Source organism: Anopheles ziemanni, chromosome 2 (assembly GCF_943734765.1).
Source record: "Anopheles ziemanni chromosome 2, idAnoZiCoDA_A2_x.2, whole genome shotgun sequence".
Lineage (NCBI taxonomy): Eukaryota > Metazoa > Arthropoda > Insecta > Diptera > Culicidae > Anopheles > Anopheles ziemanni.
This window is the reverse complement of record NC_080705.1, coordinates 28,198,930-28,218,914: the sequence shown is the minus strand read 5'-3', so window position 1 is coordinate 28,218,914 and position 19,985 is coordinate 28,198,930. Positions and strand designations below refer to the sequence as shown.

The 19,985-nt window shown below is 46.5% G+C and overlaps 1 protein-coding gene across 1 annotated transcript; it reads right to left on the bottom strand.

Annotated features, from left to right (window-relative positions):
- Positions 1 to 300: 300 nt before the first annotated feature.
- On the bottom strand, positions 301 to 18,585 carry LOC131290559 (SH3 domain-binding protein 1-like). Its single transcript, XM_058319720.1, has 6 exons — positions 18,455 to 18,585; positions 5,682 to 5,929; positions 5,435 to 5,610; positions 3,854 to 4,103; positions 3,619 to 3,765; positions 301 to 2,708 (listed from the first exon to the last, which is right to left on the bottom strand). The coding sequence occupies exons 1-6, from the start codon at positions 18,517 to 18,519 to the stop codon at positions 373 to 375; spliced, it is 3,222 nt and encodes a 1,073-aa protein (XP_058175703.1). The 5' UTR covers positions 18,520 to 18,585; the 3' UTR covers positions 301 to 372.
- Between the last annotated feature and the right edge of the window lie 1,400 nt (positions 18,586 to 19,985).

Below are 19,985 nucleotides of genomic sequence, written 5' to 3'. Positions count from 1 at the left end.
ACGAATGGGTGTTCGGAGAAAAGCTGGGGAATAAATGGGGGCATCGAATTGGAAAGCGGATGTCAAACGGGAAATTGTTATTCAGGAGAAACAAAAAGATCTGACAAAAAGTCAAGCACATAATGGAATAATGCAAAATACAGAAGCGTTTTAAATGGGCTACTTCGATTCGTTAACCGCTCCGTGTGTAACAAGTTCGAAAAGAAAAGTGCACTGTTTTCCTTCTTTCACGATACGCTAGCGAATAACATTGAAACATTTAGCAACGACAACGAAGCCGTAGCGACACCACCACTTAGGGAGGAATCAATGGGGGTGAGTGACAAGAGGCTCAGCCGCAACATTCTACTAGATCAGTACCTCCCCGAACTGTTATAAGTCGGTCGAGTCGGAAGATTTTGGTCGCCCAACCGGTGGAGGCGGTGCCGGAACCTGCGGTCGCTTGATCTTCTGATCGATGCCACGCGGCGACTGTGGTACGTGCTGTAGACTAGTGGTGGTTGTGGTGTTGTTGTTACCGACCCCAACGGAAGGCGGTGGCATCGGGTTGACTGGGGATTGAATGTCGCTACCGAGCGAACCGGTCGATTCCATCATCGCGAGCGGCGGCGTACCGTGCGGTGCTGCGGAGGAAGAGGAGGCGGTCGAAGAAGAATTCGGATCCAACAGATGGCTCACAACGGTGGGCAACGGTTCTGGGCGGTCCTTGCGCGTACCCGTCGAGTGCTTCGTCGTTTTCGTGCCATCTTCATCCGACCGTTCAACGACATCGATAAAGGCGACCTGCTGCTTGTCGATGTTGTAGATCTGTGTCCGTTCCAGCGTCCCAACGATGGCTTCCGCGGCGTTGCTGGTGGAGGAAAGTTTCTCCCCCGACGCCACGCGGTTCGATTCCCCACGGAAACTTTGCGCTTTTTTTAGGGAACTTGCCGAACCGAGCGTGTTGTTGCTTCCACCACCGCCACCACCGACGACCGCCTCATGGGCGCGAGAAATTTCCGGAATGGACCCTTTGAAACTCATCGGACGCATTAGCGTGGCGGGCCGCTCGGGAATGACGGGTTTCTCCCGGATTGTCACACTGCCCATCGCTTCACCAAGGCCACCCCCCGGTGAAGACGGTTCATGATCGAAATGACCACCACCGCCGGTGCCGCCACCGTTGGTACCTTTCCCCATCGGTACGGTTGTCCGCGGGAGTGCTACCGGTTTCGGCGGTGGAGGAAATGGACCTCCACCGGCTGCGGCCGCCCGGTTGTTGTTCTCCTTGTTCTCCTTACTACTGCTAATGTTGTTGATATCACAATTGGGCGCATTTGGTTGCTTGTTTTGGTGCGGCTGCTGTTGCTGGGTGCTGTTCATGACACTGGCCTTTATCTTGCCCAGCGCCTGACTGTCGGCACTAACGGCAGCGGGCCGTGGGGGCGGGATCTTTTCGGTCGTCTTAAGCTTCAGCAGATTGTCGTGGGATTCGGCACGAAGCATCGGTTGCCGCTCGTACTCGGCCTGGGCCTGTTTGTACGCGTGATGCTGAAGCGACGCGAACCCCTCGTCGTCCGTGGTGTGATGCTGATGCTGATGGTGGTGGTTCCCGGCACCGGCCGGCCCCGTGCTGCTGCTCAACTGCCGAAAGTAGTGTGACGCCTGCAGCTTGTTGTTCACTTCCCTCGATGCCCCTTTGCCCGGCTGCTGGTGATGATGGTTGTGGTTATTGCTCGGGGGCGTCGGGGCCACCTGCTTGTTGTGCCTTCGTCTGGCCGGCAGCTTGGGGCTGTTCTCCTGCGGCGGACTGGAATGATCCGAGAGCGAGCTGTTCGATCGGCTGCGATTCTTCAGCTGATCGGTGCTGCCACTACTGCTATTGTTGTTACTACTGCTATTGATTAGAATTAGACTAGTATCGTGGCTGCTGCTGCGGGAATGTGATATACCGGCCGCTGCCCCTCCACCACCACCAACGCCTCCTCCTCCACCACCCTCACCACGGCCAAGGCGCAACTCATCCTGACTACCACCTCCAACCATCGTGGACGCCGCCGACGTCGACGACCCTCCTCCACCGCCCGTGACCGGGGTGACAAACATCGATCGGGACATCATATCACCACCACTGCCCACCGCCGCCGCCGTCACCGCCGGGCAATGCAACACACTGCGCACCGGCGGTTGATCCTTGTCGAACGGAAACCCGCCGTTGTCCGGAAAGAGCGCATCGCGCGTCATGCTCACATAGAACTGCACCTCACCGTCGAAGAAGAACGACCAATCGGCCACCAGTGCCTCGACGATCGTGTTCACCGTCGCCGTCGTGTTCACCTTGTCCAGGTAGTTTTCGTCCTCCTTCGGCGACCAGAGCAGATTGGGCGACATCACGATCGCGATGTTCTGCGTGGACATCTTGTTCTCCTGGTTCTTCTCCGCCAGGTACGACAGGAACTTGGTCAGGTAGCGCAGGTTGTCGTAGTTCTCCTTCGGCAGCTGGTTGATCACGTCCAGGATGGCCGCTTTGCGTTGCGTTTCGTTCGCCTTTTGCGCCGCATGCACGAACTTTGGGTAGTACTCGTACGTCAGCAGCGGATCGGGCAGGCTGCGGAGGTAGTTTTTCAGCACACCGGCCACCACGTGCGGATCGCAATACTTGTCGGCCAGCGGCGGGGACACGTAGTTTGCGTTGATCGCGGATATCATACGCCGCAGTTTGGATGATGCTAAAAGCAAAGTTAAAGGAGAGAAAGGGAAAAGAATTATTAAATGATTCAGTTAGAACATAACGAATGCTTTATATTAAATAGCTTTTTTTCCGTGATCGTGTAACATGATATCCGAAAAACCAATGTAAAGAAAATTCACCATTACTTTTGCTTGTGTTGTTTTTTTATTTCGTTTTGATATTGTTTTTGTGTTGACACTTTTTTTTAACTTTTTTTGATTGTAGGTCTTGTTTTTTGAACCTGATTCATAATGCCCATATCCGGTAACGTGCGCACATTTAAAATTGTTTCGAGAAATTTCTACAAACGATACGTTTTTAAATGTTTATGTAATTTCGTTGATAAAATTTTCTTCAAAATCAGAAATCAACAGCTTCAACTAATGTTGCCCGAAGCGAACTAGTAAAGTTCATATAAAAAACAATTAAATTCGTATCGAATCATTTCTTGTTTCTTTGATTATATTCGTTTATTGCTCAATCTATGTAAAAAAAATTATTTTTGTTATAAAAATCTGTATTAGACAAAATCGGTCAGCAAAAACGCCGCATCCATCAAAATAATGATTCAAACATGGATGCACGATGTGGTCCATTCAACACATTCGGTAACAGAAGAACAAAATCCCCATGAACATATAGGGAAATGGTTCTTAAAAAAACTATTCGATTTTCGAAACAACAGTAAATAGATCGACATAAACCGTATTCAACGTTTGTCACGCCCGCCCAACCTGGTCGACCGTAAGCAAACCTTATCGCAATGAATTTACATTTGTTATGAATTTACAAACCGGCACGGGAGAGTCGTTCATCGTTTTCGTCACCCCGGGGTTCGTTACAAACATAAACACGCCAGCGCGTGGCAGCATTTCGCGGGACACGTTAGCAAAAAAGCTGAAACTTACCACAGCCAACCCGCAACAGCCCTTCCTCGTACAGACCCTTCTCCAGCAGGGTGCACACACACAGCTCGATCACGTAAGCGATCTTACGATTCGTCGTCTTCAGATGATCCCGCAGGGATGTGTTGAACAGTTGCTTATTATTCCGACCTATTGCGGGCAGTGAGAAACGCCATCAATATCGATAAGCTTCGGGCGCGCCAAAGGGGAACGGGAACAACCAAGTGTGAACACTTACGGAACAACCCATCCATACTGCTCATCGTGTGCTGCACCTCCCGTAGGACGGAGGTAAAGTACAGCTCCTGGTGCTTGACGTACTCTTTGACGACCAGCGCAATGTTTTCCTCCTCCGCCAGCAGATCGTACATGCACGACTCGTACAGATCCCGTTCCTTCTCCAGCTTCGTGTGCAGCTCTTCCTGGTCGTCCTTCAGCTGGATGATCTTTGCCTGATTGCCCGCCTGATCGCTGTTCCGCTGGGCCGACTAAAAGCAAACGAAACAAAACGTACCGAAGTAAGTAAAGTGTTCAGTAAGTAGTAAGACGCCATTCCTATGGGATTCGCCGTGGGAGTTAAAAGCGATCAACCGTCCGATCGATGCCTGTCTGGACGATAAACCACTCAGCTCATGAATTGATGCATCATCAGTGGGGAATGGTTGAATCATAACACTACCAAGCGCCACCAACGCTACGAAGGCTAGTTTGCGTTGCAAACAAAACATCACCATACGTTGCAAAAAACCACATAAATGCGAGTTAAGATTACGGCGCTAAGCCACGAAGAGTAAGGCGGGGTAAACGTGAGTAACTTGAGGACTGTTTGAGGGAAGTTGAGTTTGAGATTGGAATCGATGATTTCACCTGCAGCTACTTTTACGTATGTTGTTTGTCAAAGTAATAGTTATTAAACTATTGTTTCAACTACTATTTAAAATATTTGATGCTATGATGACGGGGGTCCGCGACAGCCGAGCGGTAGCGCCGGTTAGAAAATCGGCCCATGAGCGCCGGGGCTCACCACCTCGACGGCGTGGATTCGACAGGGAAACAAGTCTCGTAGGCCCTTAACGGGCAGGCATGACCAAGAGGTCGTTACGCCAAGAAGAAGAAGAAGAAGAAGAAGAAGATGCTATGATGAATACTTGCTTACAAAGCAAATGAGAAAAGAAACATTGTTAGAGCATAGTACTTAAAATGAATATTATTCCAACGCCAATGTCATAATAAACTGCTAGTCAAAAAGTCACCGTTACTCAAATCCCCAACTGGAATTGGAATTCTTCTCAGGGATTCGAAGCTATAACAGCTATGTCGTAAGGATGTATATAAACGAAAAATATACATAAAATAAGTGGATATGCATTCCAACTTTTCCAACTACTTTTTCTATGCACAAACATCATTAACACCTTTCAAAACAAACCTTTCACCACCCACATTCAAAACAAACAAAGCTTGGCCAACCGTTAGCAAAATTTCTTTCTCTGTGCGTTGTTTGACATAAGCTAGGGGACAACTAAAAATGTTTAATTTTCATTTGCGCATTTTGACCCCACTATACTCTTCCCTGAGGGCCCAATGCATTCAACGTGTAGCTGTGTCAGCCGCTCTTCCGAGTGTATTCGGATAGGAAACGAGAAAGAAGATAACATTGTTTCCCCTTTCTTCTACCCATCCTCCACCAGCCGCATTCAACATGGCTTTCCCTCCCCCACCCACTTGATGAGACGCACACAATTTCGCGTGCGCAACAACGAACGCCGAGCCGGCCAGCGAATGAGTCAGGGTGTTGTGTTGTGAGGCTCGCACTTACATCATACTTCTGCCGCGACGCTTCGTACTCCTGCTGGCACTTGGTGACGACGCGCTTCTGCTTCTGGATCAGGCTCAAGTGCGTCTCGATCAGTTTGTTGAGCTTCTGGTTGACGGAGTTCTCCACGTTCATCTCGTTGTTGACTATCTCCGTCGCTATCAGCTTCTCGACGCGTGCTGCAATAGAAGAAGATGGATAAGAACAAGTCTTCTGTGGAACGCATCCCATCGATCGCATTTTGCCTTACCGCATGTGTCCAGCACATTCCTCAGCAGCCCATCGGGCAGATCCTTGACCGATTCCTCCATCAGCTGGCCGAGCTGGAACTCGGGCACCTTCTTGCAGCGCTTCTCGCGCACCACCGCATCCTGTGGCTGGCCGGCGGACACGTTCGTCGCTATCCGCTTGTTCAGATTCTGCAGGACGTCTTTGTACCGGTCGACTTCGCGCTCGATCTCCTGCAGTCCGTCAGCATTTTTCTCCGCCTTGCTGGACCTACGGAGAAGGTGGGGGGAGGGAGAAAAAAAAAGCACGACACATGAAGGTTAACTCTCTTACACAAGCCCAACTTCCCTTCCCGCTCCGATGTAATCGCATGTAAATGTGGTCATCCGTTGCATGTCATTAGCCTGCCATCCGCATTTATGTTACGGACAAGATACAACAACGTGAGATGATCTTCCCAAGCAGTTGGGGAGGGGAAAAAAGCCAACTACTTCATCATGGTTCGCGTGCCTTTGCCACCGTTTCCGCCGGTCGTGATACTATGTTCTAAAAAAAGCCAATGATTTAACCGACCGTAAACACACCTTGGGTTGTTTATACAACGACCCGCCAACAGCTGGACGCCGAGATGGAAGGGAGGCAAAACACATTCATGGCCGATCGTGCTGTATATTTTATTATCATTTTTATGCGTGATAAATTTGGCCAATGGCCTTCGAACCAATTCAATCAGTCACGCTCGCCGGGTAGGGGTAAAGAGGCGTGGCAATAAAATACCCATATCATGGTGCCTCAAGAGTCGAGCAGCAAGCTGCCAAACCGTTATGTGTCCACCAGAGTGACTCGCCTAAGTGACTTGGGGCACTCAATGTTTGCAAATATCAAGGCGGTTCAGTTGGTTCAGTTTGTTGACTTCTTAGTAATCATACACTGCAAATAGATCCCCCATTCATCGTGTCATCGTGTCTGCCCTTCGAACTTCTTTGGAATGGGCCGACCGGGAGGAAGATCGCCCGACAAAGCAGCGGCGTCACGTACTAGTCGATAAATTATCCTAGACTAACAAGCGAGCAGCCAAGTCAACTCCTCCGGTGTATCTACTCCGTCGCTTGGTGATTGTCAACTTTCAGCAGCGAGCGAGACACGATCGTCTCTCGTCGGACCACACAATAATTGCAGCAAACCGGTGTGCGGGTAAAACAACAATTAAAATCCCCCGCCAGACGGCTTGTCTTGCGGACGAAACCCTTGAGGATGTTGCGATGCAACAATCATCTCCGACCTCCGCTCGAGAGTGAATCGCGGTGTCGCGTCTTAAAGACGATATTGTCTCTGCTCCCCTTCATGCTTCACCAGCTGACGTGAGAACGTCATTAACGTTGCCGAGCTTTTCCGTCTTGTGTCGGGCGTTCCTCCGATCCGAGGAAAGAAATGGCCCATCATGCACCTTTTCGCGTACAAGCACAAAAATAGGAGAATGGAGGGCTCTAGGCAGCGGTGGGGCAAATTCACTTGAATATAATTTGAAAAATTATAAGACAACAAATACGGCCTAATGAGGTTTTTAATAGATGCAACATAAACTTTACCATTTCCAAAAACATAAGACTCGTCTACGTTTTTTTTTATTGACCTAATATGAACTTTGTGACATTTTGTCATTTGAAAAATATCAGCACATATTCTAGCTTTTCACAACCAACAATTTAATTGCTCATTTGTCAAATAACAAACATTGAATGTGGGATCAATAAAAACATAATTAGTTTGCCTTAAAAATACCCAGTTTATTGAATTCATCATCAGAAACAACTTTTGAACCGATAAAACAAAACTTTATATTAAAAAATTAATTTGAACCCTCAGAATTTACAATAAAGTATTTGTCAGAGACAATTCGGACCCATAAGTCCGAAATCGCTCTAACAGCACCTGTCGGATGAAAAGGGAACGATTAGAGTTAAAAAAACTGACAAATAGGGTGAAAAAGCGGGAAAAACTTTATTATGTTACAAGCACCGGGAAAAAAGAGTAAATTTTTGGTTTTGCTTCTTGCCAAACATTTCCTAAAAATTCTTTTCCATTTCCACGCCGTTGAAAGTGTTTGTAACAGTATCACAAAAATTAATCATGTTTAAACTGTGTCAAGATTATTAAGGGCAGCATTGGCATATGCTAAAAAAAATTTAAAATTGTTAACAATAAAATTTTCAACATTAAAAACTTCAAAGATAGGGATGCTTTCCTTGATTATGAATAATTTGGGAAATTACTTATTATTGCTTCATCTTGCCCTACACGTGTATGTGCGTGGTTGTGGTGCTTGTGAAAAACGATCATTTCCACTCCCAAGCGAACGGCCATTGCTAGCTCACGAACGTTCCGGTAGTGAGGAAATGCAACCCTGCAGTTTAGCTTCCCCCACGCTTTTCGCAACCATGTGACGGAAAACAGAGGAGAAGCATTTGCGTTCCGTTCTGTGAGCTAGCTTCCAGTGGAACTGCAACAATTTAATTCGTTCGATTGCATCAGCCACAGACACAGAAGCTCTGAATGAACATTGGAGAAACCAAAAAAAAGGGGGAAAAGCTGAATTATGTGAAAAATATCTGCCTCTGTTCCCTCTCAGCAAGCAGAGGTAGACAAACAGAAGTAATTCATACAAAAAGGGCCTTTACCGAGAACCATGACTCAACAGTCGAAAGGTGGTGGTGATGACATATTGCATTGGGGAAGATAAATTGTTTTCAATATGCAAAAATGCATTCGTTTTCCAATTCGGTCCGGGACTTTCGTAGGATTACGCTTTTTAATTGGTTTGGCTCGTGCTCCTGGGAACAATTTAAATATAATTTAACCCCGACCTTATGTCCGAGTTGATCGTTTGGAACACCGTTTTTCAGTCTAAATTGTTTCATAATATATTGCAGTGACCCTGAACTGTTTACAGTTCGCTCCACAAATCATGAGCTAACACATTTCAGCATGAAGAGAAAAAAAACTGTACATAATAAAATGCATGCTTTTGTGGAAAAAAAAAACCGCGCCACACCCCAAACAAACCAGACTCTAGCCAACAACGCCCTGCTATTGGTTTTGAAATAGCTCATTAGTACTTATTCTTGCCGACATAAGCATAAGCTTTCAGCTATTCTGTTCCAATCTCACCCTTCAAAGCCACCCACCAAACAAATCCACCGTGCACAAAGAGACCGGAGGGCGGCCAAGGGGGTGAGATAATCCGGTGGCTGTATTAAAAGCAAAGAGGCAAATATTTAGCAAGCATAGATTTCACACGAAGCGCGAAAACAATAAATAGAGACGAGAGAAAAACGAGCCCATGGACACCACAATGGGGTGTGAATTGGAAAGAAAAACCTCACCCCTTGAGGAGAGGAAGGAAACAAAAAGACACACATACACTCAGAAATAAACACACTTTCCGTCGGATCATCGCTGGAGTGAACTATATGGATGCAAAATGGCACCTTTCGCAATGGCGCAACAAAGGTGGGACACGATGGGAGCCGCAAGGAAATACATTGCTATTAACAAAAATTAAACACTCGGTTTCGATGCTCCCGAAGAAAAGTTTCGGATTGAAACTGAGAGCAAGACGTTGGGGAAGGAAGCGAAATAGGCACGAATCGAAGTCATAAGAAAACAATCGACACGAAGATGCGAGGCAAATGGATGAAAAGACTCTACACAAATTGAGCCCAGCTCGCCCAGGCGTTCCGCGAGCAAACAAAACTGCACAACTGGATCAAGCGGAGTATGCTCGACTATCGATCCAATGGGCAGAGCGGGGAAAAACCCGGGTAGGAGGGATGGAATCCGTTTGCGAACCGGGCAACCATGAGGAAGTATAAATCAAAAGCACTCGCGCACAACCGGGCGATGCGAGCAAAGAAGCATAATCTTTCTTGCCTCCCGAATCGGCAAGGGGAAGGCAACAGTCATCATCATCATCATCATCATCATCATCATCATCATCACGAATGTCGAATCGACACCCTCGGCTCGCGATCTCCGGCAAACTCCGTGCCGTCTCAGCTCTTTATCGTGTTGAGCAACACAAATAATAACGAAACGGAACGAAACGAAATGAAAACGGTTCGGTCGGCTCATCCTCAACTCAACACGTTCGCAAACAGCTGTGTGCTGATGAGGCGGAAAAAAAGATCGAGCACCTTCGTAGATCGAGCTGAGCATCGCATCAGGAGAGGAAAATATGTAACAAAATCATGTGCAGCCATCCCAGCCGGAAAAATTCAACTGCGCTTCCGAGCCGGCCACCAAAATAATCCAGAGACCGGGGTGCCGTCGAAACCCTCTATGTTTGTATGTGTGCTTGGGGCGGTTTTTCGTTTCCTCCGGTTTTTCCTATCAATTTCCTATTTGTTTCTTTATCTCATTACCGCCACTCTTGCATATCGAAGAGGATCAATGATCTGTGGTTTCCTTTCGTTTGGGTGCGCAATTACTATCATCATCATCATCATCGGCTACACGGGGCGGGGGTGGGTTGAATCATTAGCCCCACGGGGATGACGATAAGAAGTAAAAGTTTTCCTTCCACTTCGCCCAAACCACGGAGGAGGTAATCGGCCCAAAAACATGGATGGCGTAAGCAAGCAATCGATCGAAGCTGTGCGGTCGTCGGAGCGATAATGTGATCGGGGTGAGTTTCTCCTTCTAAAAGTGGTTGAAGATATTTTAATTAGGGTTCATACTTGTTTAATAGCAATAACAATAATAATTAAGTGCTTTCAGTGTGTTTTTTGTTCTTTTTTTTTTTAGTTTCACCCGCCAAATGTAATTAGATATGGGGAATTTTGTTTTCAAAACAACAACATCAAACTCGATTATTTAATGCACGTGTCGATAAGAAAGCGCAACGGTCGAACGTGGTGGAAAATTCCAATCCAAAGTTGAAGTGAAACCTTCCCTTGGCCACGAATCCCAATCGCATCCCATTCGCAACAGCATCGATCCCCGGCGACACACAAATGCCAATTTCGTTAATTGAGCAAATATTATCCCTTCGCTACCCCGACCATATAGACATCGTCCGGAAAAGGGATCACATGAAAACGTTGACACACTGAACCCGAGCCGCACTGGGACGAAAAGGTTCGGGGGGAGGGGATGTCTAGCAAGTATGACCAACACACACCACACACACGGACTCAACACTCGTTTTATTGCACTGACCCAGAAAAAAAGGGTCGGTCGGTTCTGGCGCAAGTGGTAAGGCATATATTTGCCAAACTTTTCCGCTTCATCCCTCCCCGGACACCGTACTGACCCAAACCGACCCGACCCGGGGGATCGATGGCCAATTTTCCCGTTCACCGCACAGGATGGAAACGCACCTGCGTGTCTCCCGTTCCGACCACCGGAAGTCACGCTGCGGGAAGCGGTCTCCCTAAATCTGGAACCGTGCCACAACTGGAAGTTCTAAATATTCGCGCCGTCGCACATGGCAGCAATCGGAGTCGGTAGCATTTTCGCAAAACCCGCTCCAAAAATAGCCCATTAATCTTGGATGCGACCCGAAACAAAGACCAGAACGCGCGCGCTTGGTAATTAAAATGGGGAGATCCGCAAATCGTGGATGGATGATTAATGGTGAGTGCGCGGAGCCCATTTTTGGCCGCTGGCAATCGGCCCGTGCTCCAAATGAAACACTCGAAATGGAAAATCAATAAGTTTAAAGGCAACAAAGTTGCATTTATCACTCCCAAGGGGGGGGAACGGAGCCAAATCACATTCACTGTCCATAAAAATCCATTCAAGATCGATTTATTAATTTGCCCATAAATTGCCAGCTCTAATTACCAATGCTTCCGCGTCGTGTGCGCTCAACAAAAACCCCTCGATGAGGCGAAGGCAACAGTAAAAACCTGCAAAGAGATTTGGTCGAAACTGTAAAATGCCAAATGGAAAAACATAAGCCTTTAATAACTCGCCTAAACTAATCCAATTCCAGCTACGAACGGCGGATGTTCAGCCCCCCGTTCTCACCGTAAAAAGGCCCCCAAAGAGGGGTAAAAAGAAAGAAAATCAGTCCATCGGAGCCTGCAGCGCCACAAGCGGACTGATTCACCGACCGGCCGCCATCATCGTTCGGGGGAGCCAGGGAAAATACGACGCAACACACAACAAAACGCGAAAGCGAAAGTCAATCCCGCGCGTCTGGTGGAGCTGACAGATTTGGCGACTGCTTTGGCACAAAACGACACACCGAGCGAGTAAATAATACAGTCGGTCGCACATCATCCAACATGGCTCCCTTCGGTTTGCTTTGTTTTGTTTTGTTTTTTTTTGTCTTGCTCCCCCCCCCCCCCAGCATTTCCGGTTCGTGACTAATCCTTGATTCTGGTTGCGCGAATCCCACTACTAGGTGAAACCATTCGCCCGGGAACGTCCCACCACCGGCCGCCGGTGGGTGGGCACAACGCCGTGATGGGATCTTCCAGCGTACGCCGCGACACCGAAGAAAGGCCACGGGATCGAGAGGAAGCGAAGCGGGAAGGCCCAGTACTCCGAAAACCGGTAAAGGTCTCGCGCGCTCAACCCACGGTCGATTCAGCAAAATCGCGTCCAAACGGGAGAGATGGGACCTTTCTTTCCCGAGCGCACAGAGACAAAATGGCGAATGACAGCAAAGGAAGGGAAAAATCCGCGTTACTTATTCATGGTGCGGTCCGCGAACCCGGCCTTTTGTATGCGACAGGCAAAAGTTCACCCGTAAATCGCGTCACTCGGAAGGCCCGGGCAATCCGTGACGGGACGGTTCCGGTAGCGTTTTCTCCGGCAACTTCTGGGACGGGCGCGGCAAGGGGTTGAGAGGAGGGAAATACTAGCCAGAAAAGGCAAAATGGCACGGAGCGTGAAGTAATCCCCGCGCACTGTTGATGATCGTGTGATCATGCAAAAATTAGAGTGTCAGTTCGTTTGGTTACATAAAAGCGTGCAGCAAAACATAGAAGAATTAATTGAAACAGCCATTAACAGCTTTGAATGCAAGCAATGTAGATAAAATGTGTTTGATTATCTAATTAGAAACTAGAAAGAGATGATTTGAATAATACTGATCAACCATCAAAAAGCTAACTTAACTCACTCAAATAAACCATCTGCTGGTGTCGGATAGCTTAAGCATATGATGCGGAATAGGGCAGACATTTTATTTTTCTGTAAAAAAAAAGAAACTGAACACAAACGACTTTACTTTGTATTTCGCTCGAATATTTCTATATAACTCATTTAACCTTAAAAAAAACTATCAACTTTTATTATTTGCAGAAACGATCTTCTGTTCTAATTAAAACCTATTATTTTTAACGTTCGATATGATTGGTTATTCTTTGCACAAATATCATTACAAGTAAGTGGTTTTCTATGATTCCACGAATCAGTTTGATTTTGTTTATCACTCTGTTCCGTTCATGGAAATTCATTGCGATAATTTCTTCCAAATTTGGTTTTGTTCCATTATGAGTTTCAATCGAGTTTCTGTTGTTTGTTTCAGATATATGTTTTACATCTCATTTCAATTGAAAACACATTCATTGCGGCTGCTTTCCAGGACTTTTCATTCGTCATTATGCGACTCTTTAAAGACAAAAAGTTGTGAACTGAACAGTTTAAATGTTCAACACTCGACCAGAATGTGAAAGAATTTGTTACTTCGGTGAACTAATCGGCCTTCCAATCCAAAGACTTTCCCGAAGCAACATCGTTGCCGGCGAAGCGGAATGGAATGTAGACGACGTGCGAGAGCGAGATTCTTTCAACAGACTCCAGACATTCTTGTCCCTGCGAGGTGTGGCAACTGCCAACTCTGTAACTTCGGCGCGTGCAAACTGCAACTCTGTTGTGTTTGTGTCTTCTTTCTTTGTTTTACTATTACTTGCCGACTGCTCTCCACCACACGCCCAAAACGGAAGAAAAACGAATCGCGGGCAGACGGCACACGGAACGGGATGAATCTTTCCTCCTCATGATCATCTCATCATGCCACTCGCGTCCAGTTCGTATGTGGTTCTAATAATAACGCGTTGAATTATTACCGACAGCTTCACAGTTGGTCCCGGTCGATCAAAACCAAAGCCGGAGGGTTGCGGAGGAATTTTGCGAGCACCGAGTCTACCTTCCACTTAAGTCCCGGCAATTAACGGCACTAGCGCATTTCCGGCCCACGGCCAAACCAGACGGTCGGTCTCGATGGATCCCGAACAAAGCCGTTCTGAACCGCCGTTGGTGCTCTTCCCAAAAAGTTGCCTTCTTTTTTCTTCTGCTTCGTTCGCTCTCCTACCGGATGTTGCAGTGGGTTTTCTTCCGTTTTGCCGGAATTCCCACCTCGTTCGGGCGAGTTGCCCCAAACTGTTCCCAAACTCCCGAGCCAAATCGATACCCGGCACGAACACCCGCCTCGGGGTGGACGGCGAAAAATCGGGTTCTTCCGTAGGCAACACGCAAAACGGGGACAGAACGGATCGGAACCTTGAAAACCACCTCGGTCGGGCACCTTCTACCTAAACCGGGTAAGGGAGAAACTAACTGGAGCATCCCGAAAAAATCGGCCAGTTTCGAAGCCGAGCGCCCGGAGCGAAAGGAAACGCCAATTTCCCACCGCTTAACCGAAACCTTGCCGGTGGTCACCTTGAACGTCGGTGAGGTGATCGAATCGCCGCCGTTGGCCCATAATAATTGAACAGTAAATTGAGAAAGTTAGCCCGCGGAGGTTGATCCCTTTTCGTCATACAATATTAAACTGATTTAGATGTGATGGTGTTTTTTTCTTTCTTCGGAGGGAAATTACACGGCTTGTATGAGCCAACTTTACTACCGACCGCACGGTTTGTTTAACATTTCCCAGCTGGAGCTTGAAATTGCTCATCGTATTGTAAATGGTCGGGTTTATTGAAGTCAAGAGGTGCGGACGTACGGTTTATGCCTTCATTCCCCCAAATTTATGAAAACTGAAAGAAAATCACTTTCCCAATTGAGCTTTATAATGTTTGCAAATGTACTCATTACGGCTCATAAAATAGCATAGTTTACGAAAACTGATTTCTTAGAGTAAATACATAACTAAAGATGATTACTAAATTGTAAGTCATTTGATGAATTTGAGGTAAACATTTATGATAGAGAAGCAAAATGTGCTTTGCAGACAACGTTTAATGCCAAAAAGTGATTGTTCGATGGAAAATTCAGAAGGTAGCTGTTGATACTCCCAGCGATGATAAATTTATGGTAGAACACAACAACACAGATGTTAACAAAATTATTAGAAAATCAACTTATAATTCGTTTTTGTTTCTGTGGACACTTTCCACGAGAGATGCACGAATCCCAAAGGTTCATAAAATATAAAAGAACAGAACACTGAACTGAAAAGGCCCCACTTTTTTTTTGGCCGCTTGATCCACGCCAATGAAAGGTTCTAAAAATCGAACCCGAAACGATTGATGAATCAATCTGAATGAATTTTAGATGAAATATTCACATGAATGAATATCGCCTAAGGATTCATAAAGCACAACACTAGTTGAGATCTCTTTTTCCAATGGATCATTTAGAATTACTTCAGCAAAATTTAAATAGTAACAATCTAAATTGCGTCTGAACGAAAAAATTGTAGCCAAATTAATCTGTGACCAAAAGGGTCCCATTAAAAATCCTTCACTTCGCACATTTGCGGCTTTTTCAACCCATTTTACCGATTTGATCGAAATGTACATCAACACTCCCTCCGTCATATCTTAATCGCTGGCCGATAGGGCAACAATAAATGAATCGATTCAATTTATGTTCAACCATCTGCCGGGAGGCGAAATATCCCAGCAGCTTGAACAGGGCGCCAAAAATATCCCATCATATCGCGCGGACGGCGACCAAAACTGCCTTCCATCGTACACGTCATTGATGTCATTTACGCTTATCAGGCGTTTTCTGTCACCATACGAATATACTTTGGTGCGCACATTTACACATGGGGGAACATAAGTACCTCCGGTTGGGCGTTGAGATAAGATTCCATCTACCATCGATGGCGGTGACCAACGGCACAATCGATCTCCCCCCGCATCCCATCGGAAGGTCTTGCGAGGAAGATAAACGTTCGAAAGGGAAAAGTGTCATCCAAGGGTTTTATTTAAAAAAAAAATCTGGGATGAATTAAAGGGCTATATTGGGGTGATTTCTGACAAAATTACACCCCCAAATACCCATCACATTGTCCCCCGGAGTGTCCGAACCGTCCGACGTGCCGGAGGACCCGTGTGTCTTATCAATCCCCCGACAAACGGTCGGATTAAGGCCTTGAAGATTATTCAATCACCTCGAAGTTTCTCGCCGTCTCGGGGTTAGGCATCGTGCGGCGGCACGTCATGTCACCGTCCGGTTTTCTCGGTTCCAGCGAGCTCCTGCTTTGCATGCGCCTATGGACATGCGGTCACCGGTCCGCTTTTCGCCCGCTAAGGGTGATCTTCTTCGTATTTCTTTTCGCCCACCAAGCTACAGCTTTTAGCACTGGCTGGCTCCTGTTTTTGGTGGATGGAGGAAGCCGTTCTTCGCCATCGAGTTGGAATCAACTTGAAATCTAAAATTTCTTTTGCGAAAGACTCTCTTTAACCGTACTGAACGCAATGGGCGAAACCCATTTCCGCTTCAGCAAAAGTGACATTGAAAACGGGTAAACCAAAGGGCTGTTATCAACAACTCTTGATAATTTCTTGATAAAAATACAAACAGCGAATAGTTTACAGTGATCCTCGGCGGTACTAAACCTCATTTTGTTTGCTTTGCTAACATCTTTTATCGGCTCTTGACGGCCCGATCCATTGCCTCGGAGGCCACTTGTGGACCGGTTCCGTTGGGTGGGTTTTCCTATTCCCAAATCCAACCGGTTGTGAAGGAGGGGGAGGTGGGATGGCGCGGACGGTAAACCTGCGCATATTATCACATAACCGTAATCAACCATCAGTCAAGACCCAGCTCCGTTTTCATGGGTGCTTGGTGAAGAGCCATAGAGAGGGTGTGTGTGTGTGTGTGTGAGGTAATCAAAACAAATACGCCAGTAAATGCAGCCCTCCGGAACGCCGGTGGGGGAGGGCGACGGAGGATGAGGGAGTTGTCCGACGAAGAACCAAGATGTTCCCGTGCGGCCACTCTTATTCCACATTCCTCACCCCCACCCGACCGTCGGACAAGAGGCAACCCGGTGAGGGTTTTATGATTTTGAATGATGAGAATTATTAGCGATGAGTCCGCGTTGTTCCGTGTGTGCATGTACGTATTTTGCCAAAGGAAACATATGGTCACAACCGGTCACACATAGCCGCGGGCGGGTAACACGGAAGGACCTGCCGAGCGTGATGCCCGTGTTACCTTCACCTTCTTGGCATCGGAAAATTTCCGCACGACCGCGTCCGGCTGCGTTTGGCCGTGAAAAGTTCAATACTCGCTGACGACACGGTGGTGATGTTGATGGTGGTAGTAGAAGTGATTCAAACACACTGCCCAAACCACTTCGTTGCCTCTCACCCCTTTCTCTTGCCGGCCACATTTTGTACGACATGTTTCGCGGTGATCAACCGACAACCGAATTGATTGGGGCAACTGCTTGAGCAAGTGGATAAACGCCCTCATTTGCATCGAGACGGTAGGCAAAGCGCGAACAGCGACAAACGTTGGGAGGAAGAGAGGTGGATTGGACGGAAAGAAGAGAAATGTTTAGCTGACTGTGCGGATGTGTATCGCTAAATTGTGATTCAAGTGAGGTAAAATGCTATAAAGCCAAAAGATTTTACACCCTCTTCTCCGAGCTCCCGTATCTGATGTAATACTTTTTGGCTTTTCCGGAAGTACAACGAACCCTCAAAGGTACGAGTGATGCCAAAAGGTTATCAAACAATCATTTTAGGTTACATTTTAGAACAAACAGAAATATGAAGCTCCAAGTATACGAAAATATGAAGCTCACAGAGAACGTTGCATTAAACAAGCTTGTTATTCCAATCGTAATAGATGTGTTAAAGGTAATGACTCTTTCAAAAATTAAAAAAAAATACATTTTGCTGGTGAACAAGATTGAACAACGTTTTCAATTTTTACACCACCAAGTGTTTTTATCATTTCTTATATCACCATATGTGTATTATTTTTATTAAGCGTTTAGTATCGCACAGCTAAAAATTTTATGGACTTTATCATTTATTTTTTATTTTCAAATTTCTTCAAACACTTAGCTGCCAAACACTTTAGTAATGAAGAAAAAACACATTAACGTTGTGTGATATTTTCTAAGCTTTTTAGGCTTTTTATTTGTTGAACCGAAAAATAACAGCTGCTGACGTTGTTACTCCGTCATGTTGTACCATGTTTACTATAAATATTCCATTGGCCTTTGATCGGTTGATGAATTTAAAATTTCATACCGTATAATTTTATGGAACGTGGAAACTGTCATCTTCATTTTACTAACTTTAAATAGGTACTCTGTCAAAAATGGCATAACAGGACCAAGATTTCAAGTACTCCAACGAACAATGCAGCGCTGAGCCTTGAAGGGTTAAGATGTTTTGTATGCGAAACTTGTCGGTAGAAAATGAAGTGCGATTATTCTACCAAGTTTGACAATAAAAAATCGAATGCTTGTAAACCATTTGGAAGGGAAAGGAAATGTTTGGGATATAATTTACGAACCATCAACTCCTAAAAAAATTACCAAAATGGCATTGCTATCGATGGACCTTTTCCCGGTGGCGCCGTACTTACCGCGAAAGATTCGATTTGATCTCCTCTTTGAACTTTTCCAGCTGTCTCTTCATGTTTCTGCTCATTGGGTTCTCCGCGCTTCCGCCTGAACTAGATGCATTTAAACGAACACTTTCTAACCAATTGCCGGTTACGCTCACGCTTTAGCCGGGCTACTCGATGCTCTTAACCGTTTGATTTCACCTGGGTACTACTGCACAATTTTACACCGCTGGGGAAATGGGAGGAAACACTGGTTGGTGAAATATTTGCTACGGGCACTAGTTTTCCATGTTTGGCATGAGGGAAGGAATATTGGAAGTTTCAATACAGGCTTGATTTTTGTTTCCCGGTTTTTTTTTTCAGTAAACCACTTCCGAACATTAACAGCCGTGTAAATTACATTCGAAAAAACCACACCCGAACAGACGTTTGCGATAATGCCCTCCCGGCCGATAGCACGTATGGGGTGCAGCGAAAAAATATACACGATTCCTTCATGCTGCACGATAACCGTGCCCGTGAATCACCGTGAGCCGGACACGCGGACACTACACTTTGGTGGTTCGATTTTGTTATCTCCACACGGACCCGTTGTTCCGTTCTGTTCCATTCGTGGCAGCCGGCACTCGGTAGGAAACGTAGGTTGGTTTTCACACACAAAGCAACGAAAAAAATCCGCGATTGATAACACGTCGTGTAAGCCCCCCTACACTCCACTGGGGCCGAGCATTGGCCAAAGATAAACAAACCTTCGCGGACAGGATGCGATGAGGGCAAAGACGGGTGGGGAAAGTTGCGCTGTCAGTCGATGATAACAAATCAATAAACTGGTCGCCTGATAACGGCTAATGCTGGAAGATGTGCTGGCCTTTTCGGGCGGATTGATTGCGCCTACTGCGGGCACAATTTTACATTTGGATATGACAGCAATGAGAAAAACGATGGAAAGAAAAGAAAAGAGGCAGGAAAGCATCACAACAACTTTCATTCCGGAAAGAAGAGTAAAGGTATGTTAAAAAAAAACAAACACTAGGTAACACCGCCAACACATGACTCGGTCATTGGTCGGCGTTGGTTCAGTTTGGTGACCCGTTCCGCGAGGCGAAATTACATTTCCGAAAAGTATGAGATCATCGGGGTGCTTGCCTGGCAATACCGAGGGCGATGGAAGATGGCGAAAAAAACAACACGATAATGACGACGTCAGCGACACCCGCAGAACAAGGCGCCTGTCAGGGACGATCCCCTCGCATTCGCGCAGCCGCCCCACATCCTTTTTCTTTCAACCCTCAACTCCCACTGGTTTGTTGTGTTTGTTCATCAACACACGCTCGGTCACACGCACAGCACACACACGTGCACTTAGTACAAGGCCGTGATCATCCGTGATGTGATCATCGGTTGGCTGAGGATTACTGCGATGACGAATTGTTTCACGGCAAACATGCAGCATGTGTGATGTGCAAAGTGCACTAACAAAGTCACACGTACGTAGGACTTCTTCTTAGAACACACAACAGACTTGTAGGAATCGCCTCACCCGCACGCG